At 37.2% G+C, this 12,553-nt stretch overlaps 1 protein-coding gene across 1 annotated transcript in view; it reads left to right on the top strand.

The window, feature by feature from the left end:
• LOC107582117 (glutamate receptor ionotropic, kainate 5-like) overlaps positions 1 to 12,553 on the top strand; it is a 55,451-nt gene that overhangs the window by 36,899 nt on the left and 5,999 nt on the right. The window contains exons 2-13 of the mRNA XM_016267854.1: positions 1,977 to 2,141; positions 3,678 to 3,842; positions 3,988 to 4,085; positions 4,182 to 4,347; positions 7,692 to 7,870; positions 8,155 to 8,208; positions 9,830 to 9,991; positions 10,078 to 10,230; positions 10,385 to 10,489; positions 10,848 to 10,955; positions 11,828 to 12,031; positions 12,215 to 12,328. Of these exons, the coding sequence (XP_016123340.1) occupies positions 2,024 to 2,141; positions 3,678 to 3,842; positions 3,988 to 4,085; positions 4,182 to 4,347; positions 7,692 to 7,870; positions 8,155 to 8,208; positions 9,830 to 9,991; positions 10,078 to 10,230; positions 10,385 to 10,489; positions 10,848 to 10,955; positions 11,828 to 12,031; positions 12,215 to 12,328 (1,626 nt within the window). The 5' untranslated portion in view covers positions 1,977 to 2,023. The remainder of the gene's footprint in view (positions 1 to 1,976; positions 2,142 to 3,677; positions 3,843 to 3,987; positions 4,086 to 4,181; positions 4,348 to 7,691; positions 7,871 to 8,154; positions 8,209 to 9,829; positions 9,992 to 10,077; positions 10,231 to 10,384; positions 10,490 to 10,847; positions 10,956 to 11,827; positions 12,032 to 12,214; positions 12,329 to 12,553) is intronic.

Below are 12,553 nucleotides of genomic sequence, written 5' to 3'. Positions count from 1 at the left end.
TAAGAAAAATTGCACATACTGCACTCAGGAAATAAAAAATAAAAAAACCCAAACATCAACATCCCTTTTATGACACCTTGTAAATCTAGATTTACCATTTTCTAGAATTACCTATTTCTAAATCAATAATGATCAATCATGAACAATTACACTGAAAAATGCTCCATCACGCCACAATGACATCTTTCTACATGAAGAAGATTTTTCAGAGATTGCATTCTAGCTTCAGCCATTGAATGAAATCAAAGGTGTCCTTCAGTACTGGAGGATACTATAATTTCATAGCATAAATCCAAGTCCAAAGAGCAGGCATATCTTGGGGAGGATTTTCCAGATCATCCAATACAATTGTACCTTCTAAAATTATTGCAGTAGACATGGCATTAAATGCAGTGAGTTAGGTATGGCTCTAGAGTCCTCAGCTCAGGGATCACGCTCAATAGGCCGACTGACATTTCTTCTTCATCATCATAGTCCTAGCAACAATAATACAATATGACAAAAATAAGTCATTACATTTTAAGAGTACATATTCAGGTTAAACATTTGCAAACAAATTCATATCTGTGTATTATGTTTAGATATAAAGGCCTTTTCAAACTGAGCACAGCAGTGGATCCCAGATTTTAAAAAAAAGACATTCAATCTGTTGTACAAAAAGACAAGACAAACTGAACAGTATGCCAGCTATAAAAATATTCTATTCTGAAACTGCTGCTTTGACATTTGAAAAGTGTAAAAAAAAAAAAAAAAAAAAACAACAGCATTTTGGTTCAATACTGACATATAATTAGTGCTGGGCATTGACGCACATTTAAAAACTATTTTAAATGAAGTTTCTACTTCTAATAATTCTTATAATAAATCTAGTTTCTAATAATTTTCTGAAATATAAACATTTAAACAGTGGTTGTGATGATAACTTGTTTTCATGACATTTGTTCAAACATTAAATGCTGAAAAATGGATTACATAAGACATGATACATTTCATTAAGGTGTACTGTATCGCTCAACATACTTTATGATGCTTACTCACGTTTATTTCATGTTATAACTACCAGTAAAGAGGAAGATCGATGCTTGTAATCTAGCTTGTAAACCACTGGCTAGCTAGTACGCTAACTGACGGTTACAGTAATGCTCGTCGGTAAAAACTAATAAAATCTGCCTTTTCTTTTCCTCAAAAACGATAGCACACACTGTGACAATATAGTTTATAAGTAGATCACCAAAAACTTACCTAATCTTACGGCCACATTTCAAACACGATCTGACTCAGAAGTTCAGTTTGTTGTCTTCTTCTGGTGATGTTTTGTTTAAACCAAACTTCCGCCACCTATTGGTGCACTTCCGCCACCTACTGGTCTAGAGTTATTAGGGCACATAGTGGGATTTAATCCAACAAACTAGATGCTCTTAAAAGTACTGTTTACTAAAGTTGTTTAGTTTAACTATTGCATCCACCTGAACGTTCACATAACACAGTGTAATTAAGTAAATTCAACAAATTTGTAAAAATCAGTTATGTTTACTCGCTTTTAGAGTAGAGTAGATTCAGTGATTACTTTTTACAGTGCATGATCTGAGTGGGTGTTATATAGTGTGTGTGATTGGTTTCAGGTGAACGTGTGATTAGTGAAATGGCTGCTGGGAAATGTAGTCCGGGGTGACACGTGAAAGTCTGTGTAGTGAGAGAGTCACTAAAATGGAAGAGCGACCTCTGGTGGCAATTGGATGGAAGTCCATGAACTGGATTCGTAACAGTTCTCAGGACAAGGAAATGCTTAATATGTCAGGTCGAAAACAAAACCATGCCCAAAACAATGGTTTGATATTTTATGTTTTACCTTTTACATGTTTCTTGCTTGATTAATTGTTTTGTCTACTACCGGAGCAAGTTGAAATGTACAATTTGGCGGAAATCTATAAGTGCTCATGTACAACAAATTTCATCTAATTTCTGTGTTCGTCTAGGGGGTGCTATAGGCAGCAGAAGGCATCTCCATGAGGAGCGGTAGAAGATGCCGGAACTGCCAGCGCTCCTGCTGTCGATTTACTTCCGCTTCCTGTTAGTCACCGTGGTTACCATGCCGCCTTCTTCCCTGAGCCAGACCTCTGTTCTGTCATCCGTACGGATGGGTAAGTGTCGCATGCTTATGGACTTATGTCATGTGATTGACAAGCCCAATATCTGTCTGTGAATGTCAAACCAGTGCGTCTCAAATGCTTTTGTTTTATGACCCAGATTTAATTCTAGAAATCAAGCAACAAAGTACCAACATTTTATTGCACTAAACTAAACTAAAATGTACTATTATAAACTGCATAAACACTAAAATATGCAAAATTATTAACATGACACCTGTTGAATAGGAAAGTTATGTAATGTTTCTTGCATTGTAATTTTTGTTTATGGTTTTCAAGGATGAGACAAATATATAGCATTTATTTGAGTACATGTACTGTAAAATTTAATTCAATGCAATTCAAATTTAATTGTATAGCGCTTTTTACAATACACATTGTTTCAAAGCAGCTTGACTCTTTTGTAAAACAGTAATATTGTGAAATATTATTACAATTTCAAATATTTTTTTTATTTAATATATTTTGTGCAAATGCAATAAACGTAATTTATTCCTGTGATGACAAAGCATAATTTTGAGAAGTCATTACTCCAGTCTTCAGTGTCACATGATCCTTCAGAAATCATTCTAATATGTTGATTTAGTGCTAAAGAAACAATTCTTCTTATTATCAATGTTGTGCTGCTTAATATTTTTGTGGAAATATGTTCATTTCAGGATTCTTTGAATTCATAAAAAAAATATATAAAAAACAAATTTACTCAGAAATTTTGAACAGTAGAGCACATGGTTAGGTGAATTTTTTATTTGCATTTAGAATATTTCTTTCTAATTGATCTGTGACCATATCAGAACAAACCTGCAACACATTTTTGGGTTTTGGCCCACCAGTTGAGAACCACTGACATAACCAGATTTATTACAGAATATCCTATTAGATACACTATGGCAATTCAGAATTATTATAAATAATCTTTATTATTGACTTTAAAAATAGACTATATTACTGACTTTATTATTATTGGACATGGTAGATGGTTGTTTTAAAAGAGTGATTATTAAGAAGAAACAATTCTTCTTATTATCAATGTTGTGCTGCTTAATATTTTTGTGGAAATATGTTCATTTCAGGATTCTTTGAATTCATAAAAAAAATATATAAAAAACAAATTTACTCAGAAATTTTGAACAGTAGAGCACATGGTTAGGTGAATTTTTAATTTGCATTTAGAATATTTTTTTCTAATTGATATGTGACCATATCAGAACAAACCTGCAACACATTTTTGGGTTTTGGCCCACCAGTTGAGAACCACTGACATAACCAGATTTATTACAGAATATCCTATTAGATACACTATGGCAATTCAGAATTATTATAAATAATCTTTATTATTGACTTTAAAAATAGACTATATTACTGACTTTATTATTATTGGACATGGTAGATGGTTGTTTTAAAAGAGTGATTATTAAAGGGTTGTTATATATTGCATTTATATTACTTGTACCCATTCTTGTAATGATTTCTCTCTACTTTATCTGTCTGTTTCTCTCTCATTCTCATTCTCATTCTCTCCTCCGTTAGCGGCAATTTTGGATGACAGCTCTGTCTGTGGGCGTGGGGAGCGTTTAGCTTTAGCGTTAGCACGCGAGAACATCAACAGTGTGATGGAGGGCCCGGCTCGTGCTCGCGTGGAGGTCGACATATTTGAACTCCAGAAAGACTCTCAGTATGAGACTACAGATACTAGTGAGTCATACATTAAAAAGTACACACACACACACACACTCATATATCCCTGCACACAAAAAACTTTGAAGTAAAGCAGTACAGCATACAGTGACTCAAACAGAGTGGATATGAGGAATGAAATGCTCTACTTTTTTTGTCGTAGTGTGCCAGATTCTGCCAAAGGGCGTGGTCTCTGTGATTGGCCCCGCCTCCAGCCCTGCCTCTGGCTCCATAGTCAGTCACATCTGTGGGGAAAAGGAGGTGCGCTTCATTTAAATATTCCACATTTGTTTTGTTTTGTGTTAATTCACTAACCATAATCTCTTTCCTTTTGTTCTTCAAACTGCTCACTCTCAGATTCCGCATGTCAAAATCGGTCCGGAAGAGACTCCACGGCTTCCTTACCTGCGCTTTGCATCTGTGACTCTGTATCCTAGCAACGAAGATCTGAGCCTTGCCATCGGAGCCATCCTACGCTCCTTCAGCTACCCATCGGCTAGTCTGGTCTGCGCTAAGGCCGAATGTGAGTCCAAGACCTCTGCTCTGCTCATCAGTGGCTCTGGTCTTCCTTCAAGCTTGAATATGTACAATTATTCCACATGGAGAGCAACACACACTTTTTTAGCATAGGATACTTATAATTACCAGTTAGTGTTGAAGTCTTCAGAGAAAGGTACTTTTTTTTTAACCTTTTCTAAAGAAAACAACCCATTTACAATAATTCCACTTTTCCAAAAAACTTTTAAATTGATTTCCTCAGCTCCATCTGCCCGATCAATCATCTTCTCTCAGCAAACACTCTAATTACAATATGTATTCTAGGCTGATGAGAGAGATGAAATTACAGAAGTTCTGGAGAACAGACTCTGATAATGACACTGCAGTGCTTTCTTACTGCAAGTTCTAACAATTACTTTGTTGTAATAGGTAGCTGTGCCAATAAAACATACTGCTGGGCAATTACACAGCATGTCACTGGACAACATAACGTTCACGTAATCTGAGAATAAATCTCCCCCCCTGCTGTGTGTGTTAATGTGTGAGACACCAGCACGTATGCAGAGTGTGTGCATGTGTGGCAGTGTGTGTGTTTGTGCTTTTGGACGTTCATGTGTGTTAGAGAGGGCATCGCTACATAACGCTCAGCTCTGACCCAGTTGGCTGCTCTATGGTTGCTATGGCAGCAGAGTAGGTGCAACTTGCCACTCATCAAGCTCATTTAAAATGGTGGCAAGAGATGGAGAGAGGCTCGCTGCTGTGCTACAGCTTCTCGTTAAACAGATAGAAAGCAATTTCGCAAGCCTGTTTTGACACAAATGTTTTCATGTGTGTTGTGTGCCGTAATTTTGTTAGTGAACCTCATTGCCTTTAATTTATGAAACTGTCATCTGATGCCACACAGCTTCAACTGTTTTTTCTCTAGTGAACTCTTGTCTGTCAGATTGAAAAAGCATGAAAGGAACATCTAAACAACTGCGTAAACATTCTAAGTTGTTTTTTTTACAAAGCTTATGTTTTACACAGAATTTAACCATGATTTTTATCTCATGCATACATATGTTCCAAAACTAAGCCAGCTGCCTTGTTGACTATACTTTGCATAAGTAGAATACTAAGAAGTGATTCATACAGACAGCATCTTTGCATTTAAAAACACGAGATGCAGGGCAGTGGAATGAAAAAACCTGCAAGGTATGGAGGTGTGTTTTACTACTCTGAACTTAAGCTTAGCATTTTTTTAAAAGATGTCTCGCTGAGAAAAGATGATGAGATGCTGCAAATGATGCAAGACATGAGCACAACGGTCAAACATGTCCATCTAGCATGTTTTCAGAGAAAAACAACAGAAAAGCATTGCGGTCAAATGCAAAAATCACGTTCTATGTGAACGTGGCCCTTAAAGGGATAGCTGACCCAAAAATGAAAATTCTGTCATTAATTACTCAGCCTCATGTCGTTCCAAACCCATAAGACCTTCGTTCATCTTCACAACACAAATTAAGATATTTTTGATGAAATCCGTGAGGTTTCTGACCCTCCATAGACAGCAATGCAACTAAAACGCTCCCAGGCCCAGAAAGGTAGTAAGGACATCGTTAAAATAGTCCATGTGACATCAGTGGTTTAACCATATTTTTATGAAGCTACAAGAATACTTTTTGTGCACATAGAAAACAAAAATTACGACTTCATTCAACAATTTTTTCTCTTCCGTGTCAGTTTTGGCCCGCGTTCACAAGAGTACCATGACGCATGTGTGTGATGCTGCTGACGCAGGAGCCAGCGTTCTGACATAGAACATCCATGTCTCTTAGTTTGTCGACTGTATATTCTGGTTCAAATAAGAAAGGCTTGAATTTCATCCTCTCTGTTGAAATCTTCAGATATGTTTCCATGTTTTATGTACAGCATGCGTCTTCCTCTGCTTGTAAACAAGGCACCGCGCACCAGCATCACCACACGCATACGTCATGCTACTCTCCTGAACATGCGGCAAAGACTGACACAGAAGAGAAGAATTTGTTGAATGAAGTTGCTATTTTTGTTTTCTATGTGCACAAAAAGTATTCTTATAGCTTCATAAAAATATGGTTGAACCACTGATGTTACATGGACTATTTCAAAGATGTTCTTACTACCTTTCTGGGCCTGGGAACTTACTACTATGCAGGGTCAGAAAGCTCTCAGATTTCATCAAAAATATCTTAATTTGTGTTCCGAAGATGAACGACATGAGGCTGAGTAATTAATGACAGAAGTTTTATTTTTGGGTGAGCTATCCCATTAAGTATGATGAAACCAAATTAATGACTGTATTTAAGAAAGCAGCAACTCTGCACAGCACACAAATTAAGCGCCATACAATTGATTTCAATAGAGTTTTCCATTAGCATGTTGCTATCTAGTTATTTTAATAGGAGTCCTCAGTAAACATTAAATTATATAGTACTCACAAATATTGCATTAAAATAGTGTTAAAACAAAAGTATTTTTATTGACACTTTCAGTATTGAATGAAAGAAAATTGAATGTATAATCAACAATCTTGTCTCGTCCACCAGCTTGGATTTATTTATTCACTAATAAACAATTATAAAACTAATAAAACCTTAATTCTGCATGCATCTTTGAACTTGGTGCAGTGCATTCTGGGATGACCTTCTTGCTGCTAGAATTTAGGCATCTCAAAACTAAAATGCCTACCTTTTGAAACCGGTTTTGCACCTTGATGTCCTACAATGCTGGCTGCTCGCTAGGTTTTGGAACAGAGCTCTAGTCACTGTGACACATGAGTCATTAAGCACACGGCTGGGTCTGATAATGTTTGTTTCAGTGTGTGGCAGCACTGGTCTCTGGTGGAAAACAAAAGGTTTGAGTTCACTTTATAACACAGCTGTGGGAATAAGAAAGTGAAATATCGAGAAAGAGACAAATTTAGTGGAATGAAGCGAACAGAGAGGCTGAGAATAAGAATGAATGAGAGAAATCAGTGAAAGAAAGACAGAAAAAGGGGAGGTATTGAGAGCAAGAGACAGAGCGAGAGAATGAGAGTGTGGAGAGCATTGATTTCTCTCCTCCCTCAAGCTAATTAAAGTTTGGCACTGGCTTTACTGGCTCTTTCTGTGCATGAGGGCTCCCTTGAGAGCACAGCTAGTTATTTACATTTTCACTGGGCTTTGTGTTGCCACCGACTAACTTTCTTCACAGCAGCATTGCAAACAGACAGATGCATGCTGTTTACAAACAACCTCAGACACAAACCATCTCAGGTACACTACATGAAGCTAGGTTTGGCCCCTTTCAATTCCAGTCTGGTGTATGAGTGTTCATATCCTTTCGGCCAACAACTTGCCTTCTTCCCCGCAGGTCTGCTGAGACTGGAGGAGCTGATAAGGGGGTTTCTGATCTCTCGAGAGACGCTGTCAATCAGGATGCTGGATGACAACCTTGACCCCACGCCTTTACTAAAGGAGATTCGTGATGACAAAATAGCTACAATAATTATTGATGCTAATGCATCTATATCTTACCTTATACTGAAAAAGGTAAGCATATAGTCACATTATCTAAATGCTGTTGCTTTGGCTCATTTCACATTCATTTATTCTCCTTTTCTCGCCCACTTCAGTCTCTCGTTCTCTCGTCACCTTGTAATTCAGCTTTGTTCAGTATACCTGCATTTTAATGTATAGATACTATAAATATCATAATGTTTCTGAAGGACTGTATTCTACAATGAGCACTGAAATATTCTGCTTTTCTATGCAGCTCTCCCATTCGCACACATAATGAAATGTTTTTGTCTCGTTCCTCTTGCCTTTCTTTTTAGGCGTCAGAGTTGGGAATGACATCAGCGTTTTACAAGTACATCCTCACAACTATGGTATGATAGAGGAGGAGCTCTTGGCCTATTTTCCTGCAGATATATTCATGCCTGGAGCCCCATCTTCTGTATTAACAATTCATCTTTATTACGCAAACCCACTCACACTTCTCAAGCCAACCCTCTTCACAGCTTGAACTACATTAAAGACATATTGCTGCATAACCTACAAACACAAAACACACTATTAAAACATCTAGTTACTAGTCTAACCTATTGTGTTTAAAACACTAGGCATCACACACTTGCCAAAATACACTACCAGACCTTCTGAACACAACAAACTTGTACAGAAACTTGTGCCTTGTTGCTAGGAGATGCATGAAAGATGAAAACAAAGTGTTCTAAAATCGGCTCAAAATGTCAAATTATGTTTGATCTCTTCTGACTGAATGGAATCAGGCTGAGTGTAAAAATCGGAGTCTGTGCTCATAATACTCTACATGATTTTCTTTGAAATCGGTCAACTGCCAACTGGGCAGAAAACACGACGGCCCAACATTGGCCAATGACCGACTGTTGGCTTGATGTGTCATGATGCACACTAGAGAAACCTTTAGTAAATAAAACTGATTATTCATAATTTACATGCACCAGTAGTCCCTACTTTAACCAAACTCATTACTGAAACCATACATACCACTGATACCTCTAGTCACAAGTCCATCCTAACTGGTTATCACATTATGCACACAATGCTGAATTCTCTATGTATTAATTTAACCATTTTATGGTTACCCAATAATACCTTACCCAATAATAAACTGTATAGTCTAATCTAACTTGTTACTCCAACCTCATTCACACCACTAATGAACCATACTCAAACCTTGCATGCATTACTGAAACCTTTAGTGACTGGTCTAGCATAACACATTACAGAACTCTTAGACACGCTACTAAATACAGTACACTACCCTTAGACACACTTCTATATTACTCAAACCTAATGTACACTACTGAAACCTCTAGTAAATATAACCGATTATTCACAAATTACTGTACTTTAAACTAACTCGTTACTGAAGCATTACATACACTACTGATACCTCTAGTCACTAGTCTAACCTAACATGTTACCACATTATGCATGAAATCCCTATGCATTGATTTCACCATTTTATCTAACCAGTTAACTCAAACCTTACCCTCTAATGAACTGTATAGTCTATTTTAACTTGTTACTCCAACCTTATGCAAACCACTGAAATGCCTAGTTACTACTCAACACTACTGTAGTCACTAGTCTAACCTACAGTAACATACTTAAACCATTAATGGACACTACTGAAACTTCTAATCATTAATCTAACCACTTTACACAGACCTTACCTACTATTGAACCACCTTGCATGCATTCACACACACCTTTAATTAACCAGTCTAGTTTAACTCATCGCTCGTCTTATGCACACTGCTCACGTGCACCATTCAACATTCATTCAGTCTATACACAAACTATACTCAACTACTCAAATACCACTTAACCAGTACCATTTCACAGGACTAGTCATTATTTTGATCCTGAGCTCTATATTCTTTCATATTTCTAATTCTTACACACAGGCTGATGTTCTCTCTTTTCTGCTGTGTAATGTCATTCCTGTGTGTGTGTGTGCAGGACTTCCCGTTGCTGTGGTTGGATGATATAGTGGATGAGCAGTCAAACATCGTGGGCTTCTCAATGTTTAACACCACCCACCCATTTTACCTGGAGTTTATTAGGAGCCTTAACCTGTCCTGGAGAGAGGGCTGTGACATTAACCCTTACCCTGGACCAGCGGTGATACACACACAAACACAATACAGAAGCCTATCGATGTATCACACGCAGACTGCTCACACTAAGCTGTGTATGTGTGTGTTCAGCTGTCGTCGGCCCTGCTGTTTGATGCGGTCCACGTGGTGGTGAGTGCAGTGCAGGAACTCAATCGGAGTCAGGAGATTGGTGTCAAACCTCTCAGCTGCACCTCCCCTCAGATCTGGCAACACGGAACCAGCCTCATGAACTACCTGCGTATGGTCAGTCTGTGTGTGTGTGTGTGTACATTTATATATTTAACCACTTGAACGTCTTCCAGCATTGTTCTCTGTGTTAGAGAGCATCCATTGTGTTATTTAAGGTAGCATAACTGTTTCTATTCTCTTTCTCTCTCTGTTCCCATGTTTTGATCAGGTGGAGTATGATGGTTTGACAGGTCGAGTTGAGTTCAACAGTAAAGGCCAGAGGACCAATTACTCCCTCCACATCCAGGAGAAGCACAGGGGAGGCCACAAAGAGGTTAAAGACACACACAAACATGTACACATTTACTTAGATATCTAAATGGGGATATACAAAGACGTCTAATGTTTTCAGATATTAGTTTAGATAAAATAACCTAATCCTAACCCTAACAGAATTTTCCCCCCCCCAATTTTCTCAATTAAAAAACAAAACAAAAACAAATCAGGATATCACTAAAAAAAGGTTTTGTCAGATTTAGCTCACTTCTGGGTACAGTTTTGTTAAGTAGGTTCTCACACACACACACACACACACACACACACACACACACACACACACACACACACACACTTTGAATAGTGCCAGCATCTTTCCATTTGATTGTTCCATTTGTCATCCATCTCTGTGTTAGATTGGGATCTGGTACTCTAACAACACTCTGCTGATGAACTCCACCAGTCTGGATATCAACGTGTCTGAGACTCTGGCTAACAAGAGCCTCATCATCACCACTATACTGGTGAGAACCAACTGCACTACAGCAGGTCCAAATAGCTCACTTATGTTCCCACAATATTTACCACATCTACATTGATAATTCCTGTTATGCAGTACATTTTGAACTCTATAATGTCCACTTAAACTATTAATTAATTATAACTTATTTACACAATGGACATACAGTTAACAGAATGTCTATCATGATGGAAAGAACATAGTTATTATTAAGAGAATAAGGAATTCACAGGAATTAATGGAGGGTCAATTTGAAATTAATTCAGTCCAAATTAGTGAAAAGATATTTCAAAATATATAAAAAATTTCTGTACTTTTATCTTACAAGATGATGCATTTTAAAGTGAGAATTGACAGAAATCACAGAATTGACCAAATCCTTTGCTAAAATTTGCTTATTTTTGTGCTGTTGTGTTCCGATTAGAAAATGTCACTTCCTGTCACTTTCAGTCATTAAATATTAACAGTCTTTTGTTAGTTAAAGGATTACTAAAAAACTGAAATGATAAAGAGGACAACTATATAGTGATTACCAAATAAAACAATATTCCCAATAAAAATTTAAAAAACAAATGTTTTGTCCAAAACATTTTAGAGATTAGAGAAAGGAAAGAATTAAAATAATAAAAACACCTGGAATATTTGTTATTCATGTTTTTCATGTTAGAAATTAGTGTGTCATCTGGAGACATGATAAAGCAACATCTGCTCAAAGTAGTAAAATTATAAAAAAAATGCACTGCTGTTTTCTTAACTTATAAACTTAAAAATAAAAATGTGAGTTTAATATTTTATCTAATATAGTAAGACAAATGTGATGGGGACTTGAAACTACTGCATAACATGAATGACCCACATGTGTGTTTGTGCGTGCAGGAGAACCCGTACGTGATGAGAAAGGTGAATTACCAGGAGTTTGAGGGGAATGAGCAGTACGAGGGTTTCTGTGTGGACATGTTGAGAGAGCTGGCTGATAGCCTCAAGTTCACCTTCCGCATCAAACTGGTGGACGATGGCCTGTATGGAGCACCTGAACCCAACGGCTCATGGACAGGCATGGTGGGAGAGCTGATCAACAGGGTATGTGGTCATACTCATCAACACATCCCCTCCTGAATTAATTATGGAAATCACACAGTTGCATTCAATTCAGTTCTGTGTCATTTTCTTTATTGTGTCTAGATGACTTTTACAAGAATTCATGTTCTGCTTTTACAATGTTTTGTTGCTTTCTCCTTCTCTCTCCTTCATTCTTTGGAGCAGAAAGCTGATTTGGCTGTAGCAGCTTTTACCATCACATCTGAGAGAGAGAAGGTCATTGACTTCTCAAAACCCTTTATGACCCTGGGCATCAGTATTCTTTACAGGGTCCATATAGTAAGTCACACACACAGAATCTACGCAATGGCTTCAGTCTGGATATTCACGTACATCAACAAACTAAAAAACAACAGAGACAGAATACAGAAACATGTCCTATGTAAAAGATGACCTCAGACAAAATGTATTGCTGTTGACTGAAAGATTGTTATAGGCTTGTGTTCAGTGATATTGTGTAAAAAAAAAACAATAACAACTGAGGTTAAAATTTGCTTTTTGTAA

The sequence above is a fragment of the Sinocyclocheilus grahami genome, unplaced genomic scaffold (genome assembly GCF_001515645.1).
Source record: "Sinocyclocheilus grahami isolate Dianchi unplaced genomic scaffold, SAMN03320097.WGS_v1.1 scaffold40.1, whole genome shotgun sequence".
Taxonomy (NCBI): domain Eukaryota; kingdom Metazoa; phylum Chordata; class Actinopteri; order Cypriniformes; family Cyprinidae; genus Sinocyclocheilus; species Sinocyclocheilus grahami.
The sequence above is the reverse complement of the archived record's forward strand: the minus strand, read 5'-3'. Positions and strand labels throughout refer to the sequence as shown.